Source organism: Chelon labrosus, assembly GCF_963514085.1.
Source record: "Chelon labrosus genome assembly, chromosome: 16".
In the NCBI taxonomy this organism is placed as follows: Eukaryota; Metazoa; Chordata; class Actinopteri; order Mugiliformes; family Mugilidae; genus Chelon; species Chelon labrosus.
Genome location: NC_140349.1, coordinates 23,809,894 through 23,832,846, shown reverse-complemented (window position 1 = coordinate 23,832,846; position 22,953 = coordinate 23,809,894). Strand labels below are relative to the sequence as shown.

Below are 22,953 nucleotides of genomic sequence, written 5' to 3'. Positions count from 1 at the left end.
TGTTAATCAACACGAAATTAATCTAAAGTATACATTTTATTAGTAGTTTTTTAATTTAAAATTAAAATGAGTAATGCTTTAATAATGCTGCCATGGGGTACTCTGGATTGCATTGGTGGACAGGAAGGAGACGCAAAATAACGCTCAGAAATCACGAACCGGAAGTAGATGGAAGTGTACCCTCTCGCTGTTATGCTTACTCTTTGGCTAAAGTCAGGTGAGCATTCTTTTAAGTCATGCGCGAAATGTATAAATGAAATGCACTCTATGGTGACAAATTTGAGGGAACAGGGCGGGTAAAACATGGACTGGAAATTCGGGATTTAAATAAATGTTCACTGCGGGTTAAAACCGAAAGCGGCAGCAACGCGACATCGTGGATTCAAGCTGCCGCAAAAAAAGCCCCAAAGAAGAAGAGCAACAACACGCGAGGACGACGAAGAAGAAGAAGAAGAAGAAGAGGCGGCTGCACGGAGTGTCGCGACTTTCAACATAGGACAGGCTTTTTTTTGGAGATTAATCCACCTCTGCGAGCCGAGCTGTTTTGTAAATCCAGTAAACATGACAGGGGAAACTTCTAGAATGGTAATTTATCATCTTTCTTAACCATTTGTCCATATAGGGGTTTGTGAAGTTGGCTAGTTCACTGACAGCTGAAATAAGATGGTCACAGTAGCAACTAAACATGTAATATTTGATTGACTGTTTCATCAAAACATGACGTGTTCGCGTTTGTCAGTGTTGCAAAGATGTATTCCTAGCACTTCTGCTGTTGTTATCAGCTGTAATTCCACCTCTTAATCACAGACCGCTAACTATTCCTAGTCAGTAATTGTTTTTTCTTCTCGGCGTTTGAGTGACAGAGCTCGTTTGATGTCTCAGAGCTCAGGTCCCTGACTTCACTGCTATCAGTAAATCAATGTGTCAGCAGCGGAGACAGTTTGTCCCTCAGATAAAAAAAAAACAAAAAAAACACTGCGAGCAAAAACAACAGAGTATCCCGGCTGGTCGTACTGGCCTTGATCCGGACCCCTCCGCCCCCTCCTTTTTATCCCCAACACACACACACACACACGCGCGTTCATACTCTCGTGCGCTTACTCCACACCCACTGCCTGAGCCCGTGGAGTGATAGCTTGTGAATTATGGCCCCTGTCAGAGTCCAGAGGTCAGTGTCCGCTCCGAACCAAGCGATCCCTCCATAGCACTCAGGTGGCTGCTTAACAGTCAGATAAGACATGTTCAAAATATGACATGGTATTTCATTTGTTTGTGATATTTGGCCTCATGCTGTGCTTTTCTGTCTTTTTTTTTTTTTAAAGTTAAGATTATACCTGCCTCACTTTGCTCCGTTCCGAAGAAGTCCTCGTCCCAGCTGGTCGCTCCAAAAAGCCCCATCCTTCAGTTCACTCAGGAACCAAGTAAAGCCAAGGTCACGATCGCACATCTGCGTCAATCGACGATTTGGGCTGCTGTCTGAATAAATTAGCATTATTTTGTTTTTGTTTTGTTTTTTTATCTCCTTCCAGGGAAGGTAAGCGCAGAGGGCTGTTATGGAAGACGCTTGTCGGCCTCTCTGTTGGCGTGCCTGTGGCGGTGGGTGTGAAGTACGCCGTGTCAGAGCCCAGAGAGAGGAGGAAGATGAGGATCGTGGTAGAAGGATTCAGCCGCTTCTGCAGGTTTGCCCATATCTTTATCTGAGACATGAACGCGTGACGCACGTTTGGGACGGTTTCTCAAAGCTCTGCTTGTGCAAGCAAAAAAAAATGTAAAAGAAAATGTCATTCATCACATTAGATCGGACTCCACAGGCCAACATTTGCTCCCTGCGGTCCAGCCATCAATATTTGTCCCTTATCAAAGTCACACAAATCCTTTCCACGTTAACTCTGAGGACAAAATGTTCACTCGCTGCCTAATATCCCCCACCCACTGACAGCTGCCTTCATAACAAGAAAATCAGGAATATGGTGGTCATAATCTTATGGTTGTTCTGTGTGCATTTACTCATATGTGTGTATGAGTAAATTGCATTATGCAAAACTCTCTACTCAGCTGACAAACCCGCTCCGAGGACCTCAGTTTAGATAGCCTGGTTGTTGACTGTGGTCATATTGGACCTGACGGCAGCAAACACAGGGTTTGCCTTGGAACGCGCCCATCTCTTCCTGCACTGTTTGCACACGTTGAGCTGTGAGTGGGCGCCTTCAGGACCTTTGCATTTCTCTCGACTGTCTGTTGTGTGATGGGCTTCTGTCACATTTAGCCCCGTAGGATACGTATGTTTAGCTAACGTTACTGTTCTCTGTGTCAGGGAAACTTAACGAAACTACCAGAAGCGTCGCTATTTCCACATCTTTCCCCACAGTCAACGTTTGCCTGCCGCCTTCTTTCAATAGCATCATCTCTTCTGTAACGGCTTAATCAGAAACCTTTAGAAGTCCCACTGAGCGTCTTATCTCTGTGTCCTCAGATCTCTCTCTGTGGGAATACTTATCTCTGTGGATTACTGGTGGACCACTAATGTGGCTCTGCGCGGAGAAGACGAGGTAAGTTTCATATAAACGGAGTGGGCCAAAGGAGGTTTGACCGTTATGGCCTTGAGCACACTCCTGAATGAGTAGTGCTTCACTCCAGAAAGGCTTAGCTTAACGTAGTGCTGCTTTTCCTTAGTACAAGTGAGTGCAATATTACAAATGCTTTCTAGGCAGAACTGTCTGAAAATGTCCACCATTATTACCACAATGTACCAATTACTGTGACCCCTCAATGGCTGTCCTTTCCCTTTAATTTACCTTTACATGTGCATGAACAAAACCCTGCTTTTCTGACAGCTGATCATTTTCAAGCAAAATGTTATCACTTGCACCAGCTGCTAAAATGCACCAAAGTATTTAAGAGTCCCATTAAGCCCCACGTTTAGTCAGATTTCACCTGTAGTCTCTAAGCTGTTCTGTTGACTTGCAAAGAAATACTCGTTGAAGCTGAAGAAGTGACCAGCATTAGCTCTCATATTGATTTCGTCTGGGTGTGCAATCATGTCTTACCTCTGTCCCTCGCCTGCTAGAGCAGCTCATCCTACGTGACCGAGATGTCAGCCTGCCACCAGAGGGCAGCAGAGCACATAGTGGAAGGAGCCATAAGGAACGGCGGCATATACATCAAGCTGGGCCAAGGCCTGTGTTCCTTCAACCACCTGTTGCCTCCCGAGTACATCCGCACCCTGCAAATACTGGAAGACAGGGCCTTGGACAGGAGGTACAAAGAGGTGAGACCTGCAGCACAGAACAGCAGCTCAGCTCACTGACGGAGGACGGCTCGACATTTCTCATGACTGTGTTTGCGCACCAGGTGGATGCCCTCTTTCAAGAAGACTTCAACAAAACCCCAGAGCAGCTTTTTAAAACGTTCGACTACGAACCCATAGCCGCTGCCAGCTTAGCTCAGGTTCATAAGGCTGAACTGTTAGATGGGACTCCTGTCGCTGTGAAGGTGAGACCTTCAGCATTTTATTTCTCATTTTATACATTGAAATAATGTCAACTCATAATGTCACTCTTTTTTTTTTTTTGTTATTTTTGGTCCAACTTGTTCACAATGATCATTTTTTTCTCCCCTCACATGCAGGTGCAGTACATTGACCTCAGGGATCGGTTTGACGGTGATATCAGAACATTGGAGATCCTGCTGGATATAATTAAATTCATGCACCCCAGTTTTGGATTCCGATGGGTCCTTAAGGTCGAGAAAAAAGTTGTGTTTCTTGTCTGATCTGCTATGGATGCCCAAGAGAAAGCCTTTTACTTAAATATCTTCACCTGACATCTCTGTAGGACTTGAAGGGTACGCTGGCTCAAGAGCTGGACTTTGAGAATGAGGCCAGGAATTCTGAGAGGTGCGCAGAGGAGCTGAAACATCTCAAGTTCATTGTAGTACCCAAAGTCTTTTGGGAACAAACCAGCAAGGTGAGGTTCTTAACTTTGGTGCAAAATACCTGCTTTAACACTGTCCACCTTTTTTTTTTTATCTGTGTCTACTTCTCTCCCGTACAAAGAGAGTGTTGACAGCAGAGTTTTGCAATGGCTGCAAAATCAACAAGGTGGAAGAAATCAAACGACAAGGATTAAGTTTGAAAGATGTGAGTTGATCCACTCACACATAACAGATGATGACAGAGCGTTATCATTGAAGTGCTGTCTAAAATACCTCATCAAACTCTTGTTTTTCCAGACCGCAAATAAACTGATCAGGACGTTTGCTGAGCAGATATTTTACACTGGTTTTATCCACGCTGACCCTCATCCTGGAAATGGTAGGTACACCAGTGCATTCATTATGTCTCACTCATATATTGGCTTGGTCAGTATTTTCTTTTCCTCAGATAGGTTTGTATTTGCAGTATGGCAGCCAATATGTAACTGTAAGTAGCTACAGTAACCATAGTGTTATGGAAGTAAATAGAGCTGCACTTATGAAGAAATGTAAAGAAATTGTATTTTACCCATGTGTTTCTATTTCATGCTGCTGTTTTCAAGATGTCACATTACTCAAGCTGTTATAAGCTTATAAAATACAATACATTTGTCAGAGTGAGTTTATTTGACCTCTATAGTATATAGTAAACAGCACCCCCTGGTGGTCCCCCGACTACTAGTTCTCCTTTAAGGCCAGATTAAAAAATAGGGAGTTTGAGGAAGACGGTGAGAGCGGAATAAAACCTGTTCAGACCAGGTTTTAACTTGCATCCTGTGTGATCTAATCACAAGAGTTAAGCACAGAGGAATGTAACCAAGATCCATTTGAGATCCAATCACTCAGACCACATTTGGAGGTGGTCTTGGCAGTTGGTGACAACATTTTTTTAGTAGTGTAAAACACACAGTGGTTCATGCCCACATTTTACAGACACGACTATGAATTCTCACAGTTTTTCTGTTTTTATTTAAAATTTTCTCCATGCCAGACTTATTTGGAAATACTGTTATACATACAGTATTTATGTAAACCCTGTACGTATTGTCAATAATCAAACTAAAAATTACATGTATAGAATCCATATCGATAGCTATATCATTGCTTGGAACTGATGATCCACAAAACATCTTTTTAGCCATATTAGATGTCTAATATGACATCTAATATGACTAATTATGATGTTTTATATCCAGACGGTCAAAAGTGTTCTTTACTGTGGCATCTTAATGTTCTGCTAAACCGCTTCCTTCAAAGTCTTCTCTACATTCTGGATGGACTGGTTGACAGAGGCATACAAACACAAGGTGCTATATCTAGTTTGTTTGTGACATTTGTTGTAGATAGACTGCCTTTGAATTTTTAGGTGCTGCTTGCTCAATTTTAATATTTAGATCTTAGTGTTAGATGGTAAATTAGATGTCTGTGGTTGGTCTCTGATGCTGATACAATTGGGCTATGACCCAAATGAACTTTTCCATGTTTGTGTATTCTGTGTTGGCAGTTCTTGTGAGACGAGGTCCTGACAACAAAGCAGAGCTGGTGCTGCTGGACCACGGCTTGTACGAACACCTCAGTCAGCAGTAAGAGCACGATCAGTGGCAGCATTAAAAACCGCTGAGAATGTTGTACTTTCAGCTCTAACTATGATCTCTGACCTCAGTGACAGAGAGGCCTTCTGTAAGCTCTGGAGGTCCGTAGTCCTGAGGGACGAGGCTGCGATGGAGAAGCATTCCAAAGCCCTCGGGGTCAAACGTGAGTAGATGAAGTTGAACTATTCAACGTAGCATGTCAGTAAATCTTCCTTGTGATGTGTAATAAATGTATCCGGGTATTGAAACCCACTCTTGCGCTGCAGAGTACTTGCTCTTCTGCGAGATGCTGCTGCAGCGGCCTATCAACATGAAGAAGCTGGGTCTGTCCAACATCCTGAGCAAAGAAGAGACAGCCTACATGCGCAAAATGGCCACAGAACGCTTCGAAAGCATCATGCAGGTGCTGAAATCAATGCCTCGGCCCATGCTGCTGGTCATCCGCAACGTCAACACGGTCCGAAGCATCAACATCACGCTGGGCGCGCCGGTAGACCGCTACTTTGTCATGGCCAAGTGGTAAGTGCAGTCACAACTTAAGATCAACTTAAATCCCGTTCAGATTACGTTACACGTCACGCCACGTCGCTCCAGACCAAGAGGTGAAGATACTGTGGCTGACAGCTAGAAGCCACCTGTGAGCTGCTTTAGACACTGATCTCTCTTTGTGGAACAGCTCCCAACATTCAGTGTACTTGTTTATACTATTGACTCAAAGCCAAAGTTGAGCCAGAGTTACTGGCTCTTTTTTTATCAGGACTGTAGAAGTGTGAAGTCAGAACTATGATATCCTTTTTCCTGCGAAGCATGGTGTCCCTCAAGGTTCAGTTCTGGGACCAAATTATTTTTAATGTACAGCGTTCCCCTTGGACAGAGTATTGCCTACAGACATGTTATTTCACTGCTATGCTGACAACACGCTGTTTTATATCACTGCTTACAGGTAGGATGTCAGTTAAGCTCCACAACACAACGTTAAATTTCTACCTTAGAAATGTTTCAGAATTAACAATTGCTGCTTTTAGACACTGAGACAATTTTATGCGCCTACATCTCCTCAGGCCTTGACTTAGCCTTTTGCAACAGCCTCTTCACTGCTATTAACCAGGATTTTAACTAGAATAAACATAAGTGACCACATCACACCTGTTTTAACTTCTTTACTCTTGCCTCCAGCATATTTGTAGAGTTAAATGCATTACTGTTGACTTTTAAGGCCTCTTTAATGGCCTCTTTCCATTCTATATAAGTCACATATGAGCCTATACGTAGCCTTAGATTCTCAAGCATCAGTCTGTTTTTAGTATAAAAACAATAAAGTGACAGAGCAGTCAAAGGCAAATCCTGAAGCTGGGGAACACGCTGCTGCCTGAGGAAGTCTTCTTAAAATATTTTCTCTGTCTTGACAAGAAATTGATTTCTTTAAACATACTTCTGTTGGAGAACTTGATTTTTTTTTTGATCCTGTTCTTGCTTGATTTGTGTGGCACCCTTGGCAATGTGTATACCTTGGCATATTTTTTTTTAAATGTTTTATTTTAGTGCTGTGCGAGGCTGGGGGAAGATTCAGGCAGAGAAATCCGGGATACTGCCCAGACTCCGGGTCATAAGCTGGGGGAGGGCAGCGTGGGAAAGCCTCAAGTTCGAAGTGGCTTTGAGGTGAGCATTAATTTAGTTTCTATTAGTAACACAGATCCTACTTCCTGTCCGCCTCGTTACTGAACCCACAAGATACTGTTGACACCACTCCTTTTACAGGTCAGAGATGGCCATGATGAATCTGACGCGCGTGGTCCTGAGGCTGCTGGAGTACTTGGGCCTTACATCTTTGGACGCTGACGTGTACGAGTACCTGAGATAATCAACACGTCACGCCATCAGGGAACACAGGATAAGGATCCATTCCAAGCCAAGTCAGTGCGGCTCTACGGCCAGGAGCTCTACACTACACTACCGTAGCAGCTAAACGAGCTGCTAGTTATGGTGCTGCTTAATGTGTGCAATGTTGCCAAATCATTCACATCAAGATGGACGAGAATGTACTGAACAACAGGATGGTAACGCATCAACCCCCCACTCCAGGGTAGTCTTTTAATTAATTAAAAAAAAAAATAGTCTTTTTTTTTTTTGTTTTAGTGGTTTTAATATAATCTTATTACGAATAAATCATGCTCAGATTTGAGATATTTTAAGATGAAGTAATGTCCTGAAATGTTTTGATAGTGACACAATCAAACTGTGAAGCACTGTCCAGTAAGCTCTGCTTCGTTTAGCTCAATCTGAGCTCTTCAGAATTCATCAGGACGCCGCCCCTGTGGTTTTCTGATGGTTTGCACCTTGTCATGAACTCATCTCTTTACGGTAGACCTGGAGAAAGATGCGCCTACCTCTTAGAGACTGTTCATCAGTTGTGGACGGGGTTTTTCTTCACCATGGAAGTCATGCACCGCTGTCTTCTGTCGACATGAACACCTTCACACTGTCAGAATGTACCAAAGCCTTGTTTTGTTCCTGCTGGCTCTCTGATGGAGTTGTTTAGCTTTTATATGCCATGGATGGCCCCGTTCCATATTCATTGCCACTTTTGCAATGGACTCTAAACCTTTTACCTGCTTCAATAATGAAGGAACATCCCTCACCTTGCCATGAAACATAATTTTGAGTCAATTATATTTGGATCACTTGAAAAAGGGGGAGCTGCATATTAAATGACTATAATACCTACATCCTTTCAAATTAAAGCTGACAAACTGCACCTTAAGCCCACGTACTTTATGTAGCTGCAGCTTAAAAAGGTTAAAACAACAAATCGTGTCCAAAAATATATGGATCTATCTGTGAGACACTACAGTCTGTGTTAATGCACTGCAATACAAGAATGACTTCAGGGTTATTTTCATGAACTCTATGCTGTAAAGTCTTCCAGTCTGCTCAGTTCAACCAGCACCGTTCTTACAATATTCCAGTGACAACGAACCAAATGATATTTTAACATGTTAATAAAAGGTTCTACCTCCTCTTAATACATTTTAAATCAATGTGAACAAACCAGAAGTGGTCCTTGTTTTTTTTTTTTTTTGGTTTTGTTTTTTAATACAAAATATTCTAACAAAACATGACGGGCCTCTTTGTCTGACGAGTAAGAAAAACAAGGTTTGCGCAAAAATGGCCTTTTCTCCATTCACTATAAAACAGCATCCAGTGGAGAATGTGGAGGAATGTGGTGCTCAGAAATGAGCCGTTACTCTGTCGATTTCCAGAAGGTCATCCAGGATCTGTTAAAAGGGAGGAGGATGCAGTGAAACCAAGAGTAAACCAGCTGCTGTTCTGTTCTGCTTTAATGGCTACTCACGATGTCCTGAGTGGTCCCGATCTTCTTGGCCAGCTCGCTGCGCTCCATTGTACTCAGGTACAAGTACTTGTTGAGGAGCTCTCCATCCAGGATGTTTCTCACAGCGTTCTGCAGACTTCTCCTGTCGCTGTGCAGCATTCTGGAAAGAGAGACGGTAACGGTTATCAAGTCCTCAAACTGACTTCAACGTGAACAGCATCCTGCGTAGGCAGCTGCAAACCTGAAGGCCTTTGGGTTCAGACCAGCGTGATGAGGCAGCATGGTGTTAAGAGCATTCTGCAACATCAGCAGACGGCGATACGTCTTCTCCTGCATGGGGAGGAGCATCCCAACTCCTCCATCGAGGGTCGCTGGAGGAACACATGGTTTAGTCCACTTATATTATGTATGCAAAATTTGTATTTTTGACATTTTTCAAGTGGCTGGCTTCAAAGATGATCCCTACAGACATCCATGTTAAAATACCCAACTATTAATACAATTAATCTTACTTTCTTAAGTACAAGTTGCCGGTCATTGTGTGTTGAGTCTACCGAACTCAAAAGAAGTCTTCACAAGCTGTCTAGAAGCAGTTTTATTTGAACCTGGACCTGGTTCATCAGACGACGGGATAAGGCCAGGTTCTAACGCCGCTCTCTTGTGCTGTGACCTGCGTTGTTGGCTACTTACCAAACCACGTGATGTGCTTGTTGTCCCAGGTCAGAGCCTTTTTACTGGCAGCCTCCAGCGCTCCTCTGCACGGCATCCGCCAGAAAGTGTTGATGTTTGCCCCGGCGTTGAAGTCGGCTCGCCTCAGCAGGCGCATTCCCCCGAAGCTCTCTTTAGCTGCGCACACACACACACACACACCACGTATAACGAGGCTGGACGAGCTTTTGATAATGACTTTGATCGTATTTTCAGGTGCACCTGTAATACATACCTTCAGGTAGATACATATATACATAGAGGTTCTTGTCTCGATCCGACACTGAAATGAAAGTAAAAGATTAATGAGAACAGAACCGGGTATTTTAACAGAAATTGCTTTCACTGATCATTACAAGCGTTACCTAAGAATCCCAGCTGGTTGTTATCCACCATGAATTCGATGCTGTAAACCTCTAAGGGCTTCGCGTCCTGTTACCAAAACGATAAGAAATCAGTTCAGTTCCAACAAAGGCAGCTGCGGTTTCTGCATTATCTCCTGCTGCCAGAGCTGCTGCTCTCTTCAAGATTAACTCCAAACAGCCACAGGAGACACACCGTCAATATTCACTTGTACATCTCAATCAATACATGGAGCGGAGTCACTTCCTCACCCTGCTGACGAGAGACAGCGTCTTGCTCTCCTCCTGGTAGCGGAGCAGCGAGATGCTCTTCATCAGGTCGGCGGCCAGGATGAAGTTCTTGATGCTGAACATCTGGTGGATGTGGAGCTGCGTGTCGATGAAGGCCATGCCCGTCAGGTCGTTGTCCTTCAGGACCCACAGGAAGATCTGTGGGGACATGGACGAGCTTACACCCTGAGTTGTTGTACATTTACAGGTTCATATAATTCAAGTGTTTCATTAAAAGTTGACATAAGTTCCCATCTGATTTCACTTTGTATAATCTTATCTGTGAGCAAAATTCACAAATAACTGATGAGAAATTGGAGGCCTCACTGAACAGCTCCCAATAAATCAGAACCTGCAAGTTATATTGGAAAAATACTCCAATAATGAACTCAGCTCTACTAGTGTTTAATAATTCTACACAGTGAGACTTTTGTGATTTCCTGCGTGCGATGTGAGAGCGCGGTGCAGACCTTCTGTCCGATGGCTGACACCAGGTACCCGTGGCAGTGGCACAGAGCTGTCACCGGTCCCTTCTGCTCCTTCTCGTAGAGCACTTTGAACTTGTTCTTGGTGAGGGGCTGGCCCGGCTCTGGCACCACTTCAATCACGTCCAGGATCAAAATCTGGACGCGAGAGGCAAACAATCGAACGATCAAACAACGGAACCGAAACAGCCTCACTTCCGATTTTCAAGAGCAGGTTAGGGGATCGTTTTTAATCTGCGTGTTCGTGCGCTCACCCGGCCCCTGCAGGTGACCTCCTCCCCCTGCATCAGGCAGGTTCCTGCTGCGATGTAGCCCTTCAGTCCAGACACCGTCTCCTGACTCCTCAGCGCTACCGTCTTCATACAGGTCACATGTTCCCACTCGTCCAGGTCGATCCTTAAGGAGACACAGAGGGCACATTCACTCTTGGCTTCTATCTATAAAACAGTGTGTTGCTGTGTTACATCTAGGGATTCAATTAATCAATGCCACCATTTATACATCACATACTGAAGTGGAAACGGTTGGAGAAATGGTTAAGCAAACCTGACTGAAACTCATATCCCATATCTACAATTTGTAGAACACATTCAGAAGATCTCCTTCATTAGACTATGGACACAATTTCCATGACATGTTCAGACATAGGACTGGTATGACCGATGGGAAACACGTCAAGATCATGGGATCAGGCTGAATCACACAAAGACATAGAAGTTATGGCATCATATTTCAAAGTGTCCTCATTGTGTCTAAAGCTTTGGAGCAGCGTCGAATGTGCTAAGATGTGGCTCTGCATTTAGATGACCAATGACTACAGAGCTCAGCTGTGTCCTCTTTTAAATCAGTTTTCCCCTTAATAAATGATTCACTGTGAATTCTGTTGATTTTCACAACACAACACTATTATACTGGCTACCACAGCATTTGGATCTCATTACGGGACGTGTTTCTGCCGATAAAGAGGAAAAAAAATACCACTGTACGCAATTGGATAGTCCTACAACCAATCAGAACTATTTGGTTGAAAGCAAATTCTGCTCAGCTGCGCTCAGGTGACATGTATGTCTACATCACTACATAAAACCCAGCCGAATGATTTGATTGGCCCGGCAGATCTTTGCCAGAGCATAATCAGCCCAATGGAGTGATTCCAAAATAAAATTCACCCATTAAGATCTCGTGGCCAGGGGACATTCAGGCTGGCTTCCAGGCTTTTAACAAATATAAAAACTGAATGTTACTTAAAAGATTCTCATAATCACAATGGTATGCACACCATGCTCCCTCTGATTAACTTTAAGCAAGCTAGTCATCTTAAGTACCAATATGTTTATGTTCATAAAGACAGAAAATATCATTCAGAATATAATGTTAAAGTTGGACTTCAGCTCCTCACTGCAGTAGTTTGTAATAATGCAGCTAAAGTAGCTAAATGACCAGGGACTTGGATAAATGACTCAATAATTGCAACTGACCCTGAATGAAATGAAGGTAAGCAGCCAAGTGAGACTAGATTAATTGTCTACAGCTCGGATTAATGAGCCACGATTTCCAATTAGACCCCACGCGTCTCTGAAAGCAGCACAGAGCCTCCAGTGGCTCGACCTGGCGCAGAGAAAATGAGAAAACAAAACTGGCCCGATCTTGTGTAGAGCAATTTGCTCTCAGCTGCCCATTGTCTGTTAAAACAATGCATTTCTATTGATTTCTCAAGCTCCACTTGTGCTATTCACAGGGCTTAAGATGCAGAAATGAGATTGGCTTTTACCGTGCGTTAGGAATGGCCTCCCAGCTCACTGGAGAGATGAGCTGGATGGAGAACTTCTCCTGCTGAGGATTAATGTAACGTTCATCTGCAGAGTGGAGCAGGAGGAGCAGGATTAATATAGCCACGTAGAAAAATAACAGCCACAAGGTTTACACATTAGTATATACAGTATAAGGCACCATATGGTGCGACTGCAAGGGTGCCAAATGTAATTAGTACTAGATAAAATATATTTAAAAAATGATCTGTTACAAACAGAGGCCAACAGTAGCTATAACTAATTTAAATTTTGGAAACAACTAATAAACAAACTTTTAAAACAGAACCTGATACCAGATTTATAAATAAGTCAGTCAGTCAGCTAAAGGATTAATACACCATATGTATGAATAAGTGTATAAATAATTGGCTAAAGCTAACTGACTGTTCCAAGTCATTTATGTTTAACACATGTAATGTAAGACTGAAAGATATCAAAGATTTTCATTTTATTATTTTTTAAGTTACTACAAAGTGCTAAATAAGCTAACACAATGTTAACTGAGCCTACAATGACCATTTTTCAATATTTATATTTCCATTAATATGAACTGGGTGTCTGTGGCGACAGATGTTGTAATAAGTTGCTGCTAATGTAATCTCTAGGAACACAAACTGGAAACAAATGCGGAATGCTAAATTAGCATCAGACTATAGCCAGTAGGTTAAGAGATTACTGCTAATGACAACAGAATATCTCCAGTGCTGCAGATTCCCTTTAAACATGTTTATCTGACAAAGTCAACTCTTACTATGAACAATAAATCAAAAATGGGCCTGTGAAACAAGACAATAGTTTTCTGACAGTGAATCAGTTTGAAATACTTCAGGGAGCAACAGAATAAAAAGGACCATAGTGAGCTGTTAGATGAAGAGCTGCAGGCTAAGTAAGCAGCTCCTTTCATTGGGTCCTGCTGTTCACAGACTAAATAAAGTCACATCACAGTTTCTTACAGAGTAATCATTGATGGACTTCTTTACTAAAAACAGTAATATAGGCAAAGTTGTTTTGAAACGGAAATATCTCTAAATAAATGGATAATGGGTTGAATCAAATCAAACCTCGGAATCAAATTGATTCAGGAATAGATCCAGTAGAAATAACCCCCTTAACTACAGGCGTCTGCAAAACAACCAGGACTGAAATGTTCAAGACTGCCCTCTGACTATTTAACTAAAAGGATAAGTGGTTAAAATGGCCATCTATTTAATCTATTTTAATCTAATTCATCTATTTAAAGGAGCACATGGGGAACAAGGCAGGAGTTGAGGAGTAGATACTTGAACTGAAGGTTGGGTATTAGATAGAAACCCCAGGTGTGTGTTGTCTGACCTCTGTCAATGGTTTCATACTCCTTCTCCTCTCCAGTCATCCTGGGGATGCGAGTACAGAGCTCTTTCACACTGGTGCACACAGCATACACCTGAGAGGGGGAAAAAAATAAATAAATAAAAACCACATAGAAAAGTTCACATCAAAGACTATTCCCTTCAAAGTCACCCTCATTGATTTTTTTCCCTTTCGCAGTAAGAAAACTTCAAGGCCAGAGTCTTTTCATCTGAAACTTTTCAAAGCAGCTCAATCGATACGCTTTTATTCTGCATCGTGTTATGCATAAGGAGGTGTGCGAGCTAGCTAGGCTTGAATTTGTGTCACGTCGCTGCTTTGGTGCCTCTGGTGCTGTGTGGGCTAGGCGAGAGGAGACTTGCCTTTGATTCGACATGGTAGGAGACGTAGTGGACAGTGCACCTCAGTGGGATTTTTCTCACTGGCCACGGGGCATCGTAGGACAGATAGGTGGGCAGGACGCTGATCCTCAGCTCGCCCTGTGGGAGAACACACAGAAGACTCGTCAAAAAACTGCAAACTAAATGAATAGTCAAATTTTATGAAGTGAAAAGTAGTGTGGGAATAAAAATGACACATTAATTATGACTCATTACATGACTGGCACTACTACCTGAAGAGAGAAAACTGATTTTACTATCTGCAGCTACTGATACCAGGTCAGTTCAAGATAAACTGAATTCAGGGACTAATGTTATGGTAATGTTATTATGCACTCAATTGCAAGAACAAAGAGGCAGCTCAGATTTTATACCTTGGATAATGTATCATTTAGAGCTATGAGCCCTGCCATACTGACAAACTAGGCTGAGATGATTAAAACTGATACAACACAAACCCTTTGGTCAGTGCATAACCGTGTTTATGTGAAGTGGAAATGTGTGCTGCGTACCGCTTTGTTGAAGTAGAGGAAACCTTTGGGGCAGTTGATATTATGGAAGGGGGAGAAAGACTCGATGGAGCCATCGATGGTCATTGGATGAAGCCTCATCGCCCCCCGAGAGGTGACCAACATCCAGTGAGGAGACGGACCGCAGATGAACACCTGCCCCAACAGGGAAGCGTGGACAGTTGAAGGGTTACCAGAGATTTAAGGAGCGTTTGAAACAATAAAGTGAATTTTTAAAAATGGCTTCCTTACCCCCGAGTATCCAGAGATGTCCTCGAAGTACCTGAACCTGGCAATCCGACCTTTCACGCCTGAATTTTCCTCAGTGGCGCTGCTCTCTGCCTTCTTATCTTTCTTAAGCTTTGATTTCTTTTCTCTGAAGTTAATGTTGTGGGGCACCTGTGTGGAGCAGAGCAACACTGTTAATACTGACTTCATCTCAAACTGACTTGCTATAGTCCATCTTTATCAGTCCTGGCTCTTACCTTTTTGAAGCGGACTTTCAGGTTGTTTTGTGGCTGCTGTTGATCGTACGGGAACGCTTCATAGATCAGAAGCTCCTGTTCCACATGGACCTAGACAGCAAGAAAACATTCTGTCAAAGCCTGTTTGCGTTCGGTTTAGGTCTTCTTTTAACTTTCCTTTTCCCCAAACATGTCAAACAAGATCAAGGATTTCAACGGACTCACCAGCAAATACGGCCTGCTGCGATTGTAGCCGAGCGAGACCAAAGACACTTCTTTGACTAATGGGATTTCTCCTTGACGAGTGACTTCTTCTTTTTTACCCTCCCCCTGCGCTGCTGACTGGCCAGAGGAACTGTCCACCAGCACTCTTTGGCCTACTGGGAAGTTCTTCACCAGGAACACCAGTCGCCACTCTGGCAGCTGGTAAATCTGTCAGAATGAAGGAAAAGTAAAAAGAAGTGCATATAGAAAAAGTCTGGTCATGGCTCTTGTCACTGAATAATCACTATCACAGTCGAAAGAGAGAAAACTCTTAAATGAGAGGCAACGTCTTACTCAGTTGTAGGGAATGGTACTAAGACAGATTAACTCTCAAGTCGAGGAAACACTCATAATCAGACCTCACAACCTTTCTTTACCGGTTTTAAAGCATCTAACCTACCTGAGCTAATATATATCAATTCTTTTTGTCTGTACCAACCGCAAATGATCAAACAACAGCCATAAATCCACCTTTAACTCGTCATGTGCCATACCTCCATAACACCATTCTCCCTGATGATCATGCACCAGTGGGTGGGCTCTGCTTTTGTTGAGCTTCCATCACTTCCAAAAGCCCCTGTTGCTGAAGAGTTGCGGGCCATTTCCTCTCTTGCAGCCGACATGCTGGCGCTGGAGTCTCCATACAGCATTTCCTCCTCATCGTCAACTGTGTTGCTGCATACACACATTTAACAACAATCATGAATAGATAGGAAGCGGTTGAGAGTGTCAGCGCCGTGGAGGTGAAGTGAATTCTTACGAGAGGTCCTGGATGATGGTCTCTGCCTCGGACTGACTCCTGATGACGCTGTCCTCCTTGATGGAGCAGCTCACTTTGTTTTCTGTGGTGAACATTCCGCTCACGTCTCGGTACGCACAGAGTGTGATCACACGAGGTTGCTGTTAGATGAGAGAGGCAGAAGTTAAAAACCGCACACACTTGCTCAGTATCTGAGGTGAAGATGCTGTGAATTAACTGCAAGGGCTTCTGTTTGGCCAGTAGGGGGCGTGTTTGTTACATAAAGACCACTTTAAAAGCGCTTTTGAGCATATTCTTACTCACAGTGGAAATCTGTGGTTTCTGCAGAGCCAGTCGGTGTGTTTTCCCCATGTATGTATCAATCTTCAGCACAAACATAGTGACCACTCCCTCGGCAGTCATGATGACTACGTAAGGGTCTGCCACGGAGCAATGCACTATGGGAGAGCCCAGGTCCACCGGGATGAAGTGGAGCTGTTTCACTGAAAGTACAATTGATTAAAAATATTATACTAATCTTCCTCTATTTCTATTACTGCAACAACAAATCAATCAATGTCGGTTTTACCTCCTTCCAGGAGTCGAAGGCCCATAGGGGAGACCTGGATGATGTACTTGTTATCTCCGATGTTTCCAGCGAACACAGTGGGTCCCTGGGTGGCAAAGCCACTGGTGTCCAGCTCCATGATCTCCTGACCTGTCTGAAGGATCTGCAGGAAAACACTTAGGTGGTCAAATTATAAAAATTAAAGATAAATCTTCATAGATTTAATTACAGATGCACCGATTTATCGGCTGGTGACCGGAATCGGCCGATTTTCACGTGATCGGCCATGACCGGAGACCGGCCGGTCAGTCTGACATATGCCGATTTTTTGCCGGTCAAATGCACTCGGGCGCCGCATGATTTACATCGCGCAACATCAGCATCACACGCAGGCCAGCTGACAGTCTTGCCTGGGCCCGGGACGAGATAATCTTAGATGGTAACGGTAGCCTGACTCTGTCCCTCCGCTCCGAGACAGCGGGCCCCTCCCGCATCACTCTCTCTGTCACCTGACTGCAGCCGGATCTCTCTCCTCTCTGTGTCATCCTCTCTGACGGAGCTACCAAACTCAACTGCTTCTGTCAAAGATAACGTGTTGTGTCGGGCTTTTATACAAGCTAATGGACGTTAATATTAGAGCTAGCCTGTTAGCTTACGTTACAAGGCTGGTAAACGTTGGCTGCGCTGTTTCTAACCTACGTTCACTTTACTAGTCCCAGCTTCACCGTCGCCACCTTTTTTTAAATAGTTTAGTTTGCTAAATATATCACATTTCTTTAGTTGGATATTGGATATGAAAAGAAAGAAATGGTTCTTCCATAACACTGCACTTTAGATGTGTGTGAACTTCCCACACCAGGAGTAATTTATATAGTTCTATTTTTATAGTGATAGCGATTATCTGTTCAAAAAATTTTTTATTAAAGAAAAGATAATATTAATATTCTATTAAAGAAGAGAAAATAAATCTTTGTGTGTGTTGTAAAGTGGTTAGAAAAAATGAAATCGGAATCGGCTAAAATCGGTATCGGCAGGTCAAACTCAATGAAAAATCGGAAATCGGAATCGGCCGGGAAAATTGTAATCGGTGCATCTCTAGATTTAATCTATTTAATCTGAGCCGTGTGTCCACAGCAATTAAGCAATTCAAAACTCAAAACGCATTGATGTGTGTTTTTACCATGGTTGAGTCTTCCCTGCTTAGAATAAGAAAGCCATGCTTCTTTGCATCGTCCTCCAGGGGAGGCTCCGTCTTCTTCTCCTCTTCTTTCTCAGTTTCCTCCTTGTCCTTCTCTCCCTCTTCACCATCCTCACCAGGCTCAGTCTCTCCTCCATCCTCTGACTCATCACTTTTTGCAGCCTGGGGAAAAAGCAAAAAAATATATTATTCCCGGTAAGAAAAAAAGAAAAGGATGGTACAATTTTAACATTCGGCTGAAAACTTGAAAGTGATGAAATACACAGTACTTTCTTGTCTTCCTTGACTTCACTTGAGATGACCGTCCACATGTCATGGCAACCTGGCAACTCAAACGTAGTGACTACTTGTGGCCGAATGCTCCTCTGAGAACAGAGCAGAAATAAAAGCATGAAAGAAAGGAGAAAAACAAATAATACATTCTCATGTTGCGACTCACACAAGCTTTTGCTCGGTAAGGTTGTATCTGGGGTGTTTACAGGCTACTCCGTCGATCTCTGAGGCAGCCCTGGTATACCCAGACTTTACTTTAGCACCGTCACTGGACCTGTGGCAGACGGGCCTTGCGACCACAGGTTTTAGGACGGTGCGGTAATAGTAAACATATATATATAAGAATCTATGTGCGCATGCATGAAACAACAGACAAAAAAAGTTGGGAGGATTTACCTGAAGTACAGACAGTGCACCATTCTTGCCAAAGCCAGAGCATACAACTACCTCCAGGTCAGGCTCAGGGTTACTCTGAAACTGTGGGTGTAAGAAAAGATATATTTTTTTGTAGTATAACAGATAACGGCAACATCCGCATGAAACTGTTCAAAATCTTTCCGATGCGTGTACCTCTTCAGACAAGAAAGCAGGTTCGCCCATGGAGGCATCTGCGCATGGTCCAATGTTAAGTATGCTATCACACACCTGTAAGACAACACAGGAAAACACCCTTCGTCGTCATCTAGCGACATGTACATCTACAGAAAACATTAGGAAAGACAAGTAATCTTTTTTACCTCAAAGGAGTACGTGGCCAGCTGAGTGCCTGACAGGGCTTCACTTCCGTACACCTCTATCTCATCCACCTCATCTGACAAAACAAAAAAGGTGTAACAGTGGATGTCTTGACACGGACTAAGAGCTATCCCAGTTTTTTGCCCAGTTTGCCTATTTTTGTGTGTGCATGTAAAGATCACAATCCAAAATTTCAGAAGCCTGGATATTGCCATTTTGAGAAAACCAGATATGTGTGGTAGGATACTCTGAAACAAACTAGGATATTGTTGCATTTAAACATCTTATCTTTGTCTCTGATGCTGCAGACTACCTGGACAAGAACCAGTTAGTTCACACACAACATCAAACGGATAGTGAACATACCGGTCCAGTTGGCAGAAGACTCGACCCGCTTCTTTTTGCTTGGTGGTTCCTCCTGGAAAGCATTAGCAATGATTTGATTAAAATACTATTTAAAGGATTTTTTTAATACAGTGAGCCTTGAAAGGCTGATAAACACATAATCTAAATGAATTTCTCAATATTTGTTCAAAAATAAAAAAGGTGTCCTTAAACTTGAATAATGTTTACACAAACGTGCCTGCTTATCTTTATCCTTCTCTTTGTCTTTGTCCTGCTTTTCTTTGCCTTCTTCTGCTGGTGTCTCCTGCAGCTTCTCAGTGTACTTGAGAAGCAGAGAGTTTCCGAGGCGGGAACCCAGGAAAAGGTAGCCTGGCTCCATAGTCACCATCTGAAGGAGAAATGTGCAACGTAAAGCATCACTTTTCAAAACCCTTTATTTGAAATCCTCTAAAAGCTGAAAAGTACGATATATATTCAGTATATACTTTCATCCTACTTTATATCCTATATCCTGAAAGGTCAGGCAAATATATGAATCGACTTATGGGTTTAAGGGAACGTCTAAAGAGTTTCCTCCAGCATTCTTTAATCTTAAAGTACTGGCATTAGCTTTCAAACCCCACGTCTGTCCAAACATAATCCCTCCTGCGGTATGGGTTTGTCCGCAGACACACAAAAGTAAACGTATGCGTATACGTCAGACCACCATCGCTCGCAGGTAAAGGCATTACTTACACAGGTTGTCAGGACGCTGGCAGCAGCTTTGTCAAAGTGGAAAGCCCGCACACTCCTCATGCCATCGGTTATGAGGGTCAGCACATAACTGCAAGGCAAAAAAAAAAAAGCCAGTGTTGAAACACAATCTTCCATCAGGCTTTGCATTTTTGGGATGATAGTGATAACAACTCACATTTCCCCTCCTTTCAGTGAGATGACCATCTTGTCATAAGCAATAAAGTCAGACTGAGCACAGTCTAGCATGATCTTCACTTCGTCTTGTACACCTGCATAAGCAAAACATGTTATTCACTTATTAACATCACAAAATATCACATCAAAAATAAAAGTAAAGGTGTGTGGTTTCACATGATAATGCTTACGTAGGGGAAAGGCTGTGGTCCCATTTGTCTGAGAATTGAGAGAAACTCCATACGGCGGAACGCTTTGGTTCAGATACAGCAACGAGTTCACAGCAAACACCACAACGCCACCTAAAAAGATCTGTGTGGTCAGCACTCGCACTTTGACAACACAACACGCTTCCTTACATACTGAAAATCTGTATCTGACGGTGAAATAATCCTTATGGGTATCTGAAAGACACTGAGCTCACCGATAGGTTTGGGAACAGCCATGACCTGTGTACAGTCAAAAGGCAGATTACTGAGAGACCAGATGACAGGATGAACCTTCTGCATGATGTTGAGGGAGATAGCGACAATGCTACAAGTGTCCTGACGCACAGCCACACGCCTGCAAGAGACCATACAACAGAGATTAAATGATGACTAAAAACGGCCTGAATCGAGCAGAAAACGGCTGATCGATCAGAAGTTCAAAAAACGACATGCAGTTGCCACTCTAGTGATTATGAACTGACCCTGGCCATGTCTGGTTGGGCTCAAACAGAATGAGCAGCGTGGGCTCGTAGTAGCCATGGAGGAACTTCATGTCAATGATGTTTAGCAGCTTCTCATCTAGCTCCCGAACATCAATGATGTAGCTCGGTAGGAAGTTGGATTTGGGCCTGTATGTAATAGAAAGACAGTCAGCCCATGCAGATACTAAAAGGTATTAATAAGACATTATAATAACGCATAGAGGACTCCAGCCATACCCTTCTCCAACTCCACCCTCCTGCTCATCGGTCAGCGTGTCCTTTCGGAACGGCAAGACCACAAGCTGGGTGCCATAAACAAGCATGACTGCACAGCGATTCTCTGGGTCTACACGAACAATGGGGATGTGTACATTCTGTACAAACCCATCCTGAAAATGCAATTAGAGCTCAAGTTAGGTTTCCAATAATTCACTTGTGCCTGTCAACATTTACTCCAGTTTATTTTTTTATTTCAACGTACTCTGAGCTCTGGCTCCTCAAAGTAATGCAGAGACAGCGTCTTCAGGTCATGTGTCCCCGGGTCATACTCCACTACAGACAACTGGAGAGAGAGTAAACACATGCGGAGGTCAGGGAAAAACAATTCGAGGCAGTTAAAAGTTTGTTTAAGCTTTGCGCATTTTAGACAGCGATACCTTTGCATCTTTGAAACTGAGGAGGAGAGCATCCCTGTTGGCTCCTACAAGCTGCACACTGGCCATTGACATAACATTCCCAAAGAGAGAAAAGGACGCCACCTGCTCTAGCTTCTCCTTACGAGATTTGGACTCTGTAAGACAGGAGGCAAGTCTCAGCAAAAAGTCAACTGTCATTTTATCTGTCATCATTAATAATAAAATATATATCCGAGTAAGAGGCCGAGACATACCGGAGGACTTGTCACTCTTCGATGTACTCTGAAATAATGACATAAACGTTACACACAACACACAAGTCTTGTAATGTTTGTATTTTACACAGAAGCCGACTGCTAGTTACCTCCACATCGTGGATGATCCTGTAGACAAACAGTTGGGATGTACCAGCAACGACCAAATTCTTCTCCTTACTGGATATGAAGTTGCAGTAGACAGAAAACTCCACAGCAGTGGGGGTGTGGGCTTGTCTGTACACAGCATACATCTTGGAAGGTCGCTTTCAGCACCTGACAGGCCAAATTATATTAAACTATTTAGAACTATACATGAAACGTACTAATTTTGATATAAAGTGTTCCTTTACATACAGGTCTTAATGCCTAAAGGCCTCACAGCTCTGCACATATAGAAATACTACATTACGTTGTATTCAGATATAGCTGTGGAATACAAAAAGTTAAAGCTCAAATTAGCTAAAAACATTACTCCAAGATGACTACTAGCTAGTTTCAATTATATGAAAAATTGGCGTTAGACTGTGCCTGTTAAATGTTAATCTTTTACTCAGATATCTATGGGAATTTAAGGAGTCATGTTATTAGCACGATGTTGTTATGACCGCGGTGAGACGCCAACATAGCTAACAGTTAGCTCCAGATAGTGAATGTATGGGGAAGCCGGCAGCAGCGCTAATGTTCCCCATCTCTAGCTAGGATATTAGCTAGCATGCCGCAGCCGCAGCACTATAACCAAAGTGTTTGGCAAGTTTTAGCGAGTGATAAATTAAAATGTCAACGTACCAGTGTCCGACACGTTGTCTGAGTTTGTAGCTTTATTGACTCGTGTACGGTTCACGTTTAGCGTGTCATATTTTTTGGAATAGTAACTTAAGCTAGCTAAGCCAGGTGAGCTAGCAGTTAGCCGTCGTTGTGTTGTGGTTGCGTCTGCGCCTGCGCGGCCGTTCTTCTTCTTCTGACGCTACTTTTTTTGGCGGACCCACTGCACCGAGGCGTACCACTGCTCCCAACAGATTTTAAATGTAGTGGAAGTTGCGTTTTAGAATTTTTAGAAACACGCACCGGCCACTTCATTAGGTACACTAGTTAGAACTCATGCATTCTA

General features: G+C 43.1%; 2 protein-coding genes across 4 annotated transcripts; one reads left to right on the top strand and one right to left on the bottom strand.

Annotated features, from left to right (window-relative positions):
• Nucleotides 1–267: 267 nt before the first annotated feature.
• adck5 (aarF domain containing kinase 5) lies at nt 268–8,495 on the top strand. 2 transcript variants are annotated; one of them, XM_084563839.1, is made up of 15 exons: nt 268–585; nt 1,323–1,432; nt 1,530–1,679; nt 2,474–2,549; nt 3,068–3,268; nt 3,352–3,492; nt 3,628–3,741; nt 3,834–3,965; nt 4,055–4,138; nt 4,231–4,312; nt 5,477–5,555; nt 5,636–5,727; nt 5,831–6,083; nt 7,107–7,223; nt 7,323–8,495. In XM_084563839.1, exons 1-15 carry the CDS (start codon nt 562–564, stop codon nt 7,423–7,425), a joined length of 1,758 nt encoding a protein of 585 aa, XP_084419965.1. In that variant the 5' UTR covers nt 268–561; the 3' UTR covers nt 7,426–8,495. The 2 variants fall into 2 exon arrangements, with proteins under 2 accessions (XP_084419965.1, XP_084419966.1); XM_084563840.1 differs by lacking the exons at nt 268–585; nt 1,323–1,432 and having other exon boundaries at nt 1,539–1,679; nt 3,073–3,268.
• Nucleotides 8,496–8,625: 130 nt separating this feature from the next.
• cpsf1 (cleavage and polyadenylation specific factor 1) lies at nt 8,626–22,822 on the bottom strand. Of its 2 annotated transcripts, XM_084563837.1 has the most exons (38): nt 22,632–22,822; nt 21,953–22,118; nt 21,843–21,870; nt 21,610–21,743; nt 21,435–21,515; nt 21,191–21,342; nt 20,954–21,100; nt 20,687–20,826; nt 20,454–20,564; nt 20,264–20,357; nt 20,089–20,176; nt 19,592–19,741; nt 19,375–19,426; nt 19,011–19,084; nt 18,844–18,918; nt 18,670–18,750; nt 18,270–18,365; nt 17,983–18,162; nt 16,824–16,965; nt 16,559–16,737; nt 16,256–16,395; nt 15,990–16,170; nt 15,457–15,663; nt 15,253–15,342; nt 15,020–15,166; nt 14,771–14,923; nt 14,241–14,357; nt 13,864–13,954; nt 12,492–12,576; nt 10,975–11,116; nt 10,706–10,858; nt 10,218–10,394; nt 9,969–10,035; nt 9,839–9,886; nt 9,586–9,741; nt 9,137–9,266; nt 8,917–9,055; nt 8,626–8,839 (listed from the first exon to the last, which is right to left on the bottom strand). In XM_084563837.1, the coding sequence occupies exons 2-38, from the start codon at nt 22,094–22,096 to the stop codon at nt 8,792–8,794; spliced, it is 4,419 nt and encodes a 1,472-aa protein (XP_084419963.1). In that variant the 5' UTR covers nt 22,097–22,118; nt 22,632–22,822; the 3' UTR covers nt 8,626–8,791. The 2 variants fall into 2 exon arrangements, with proteins under 2 accessions (XP_084419963.1, XP_084419964.1); XM_084563838.1 differs by lacking the exon at nt 22,632–22,822 and having other exon boundaries at nt 21,953–22,468.
• Nucleotides 22,823–22,953: the final 131 nt, after the last annotated feature.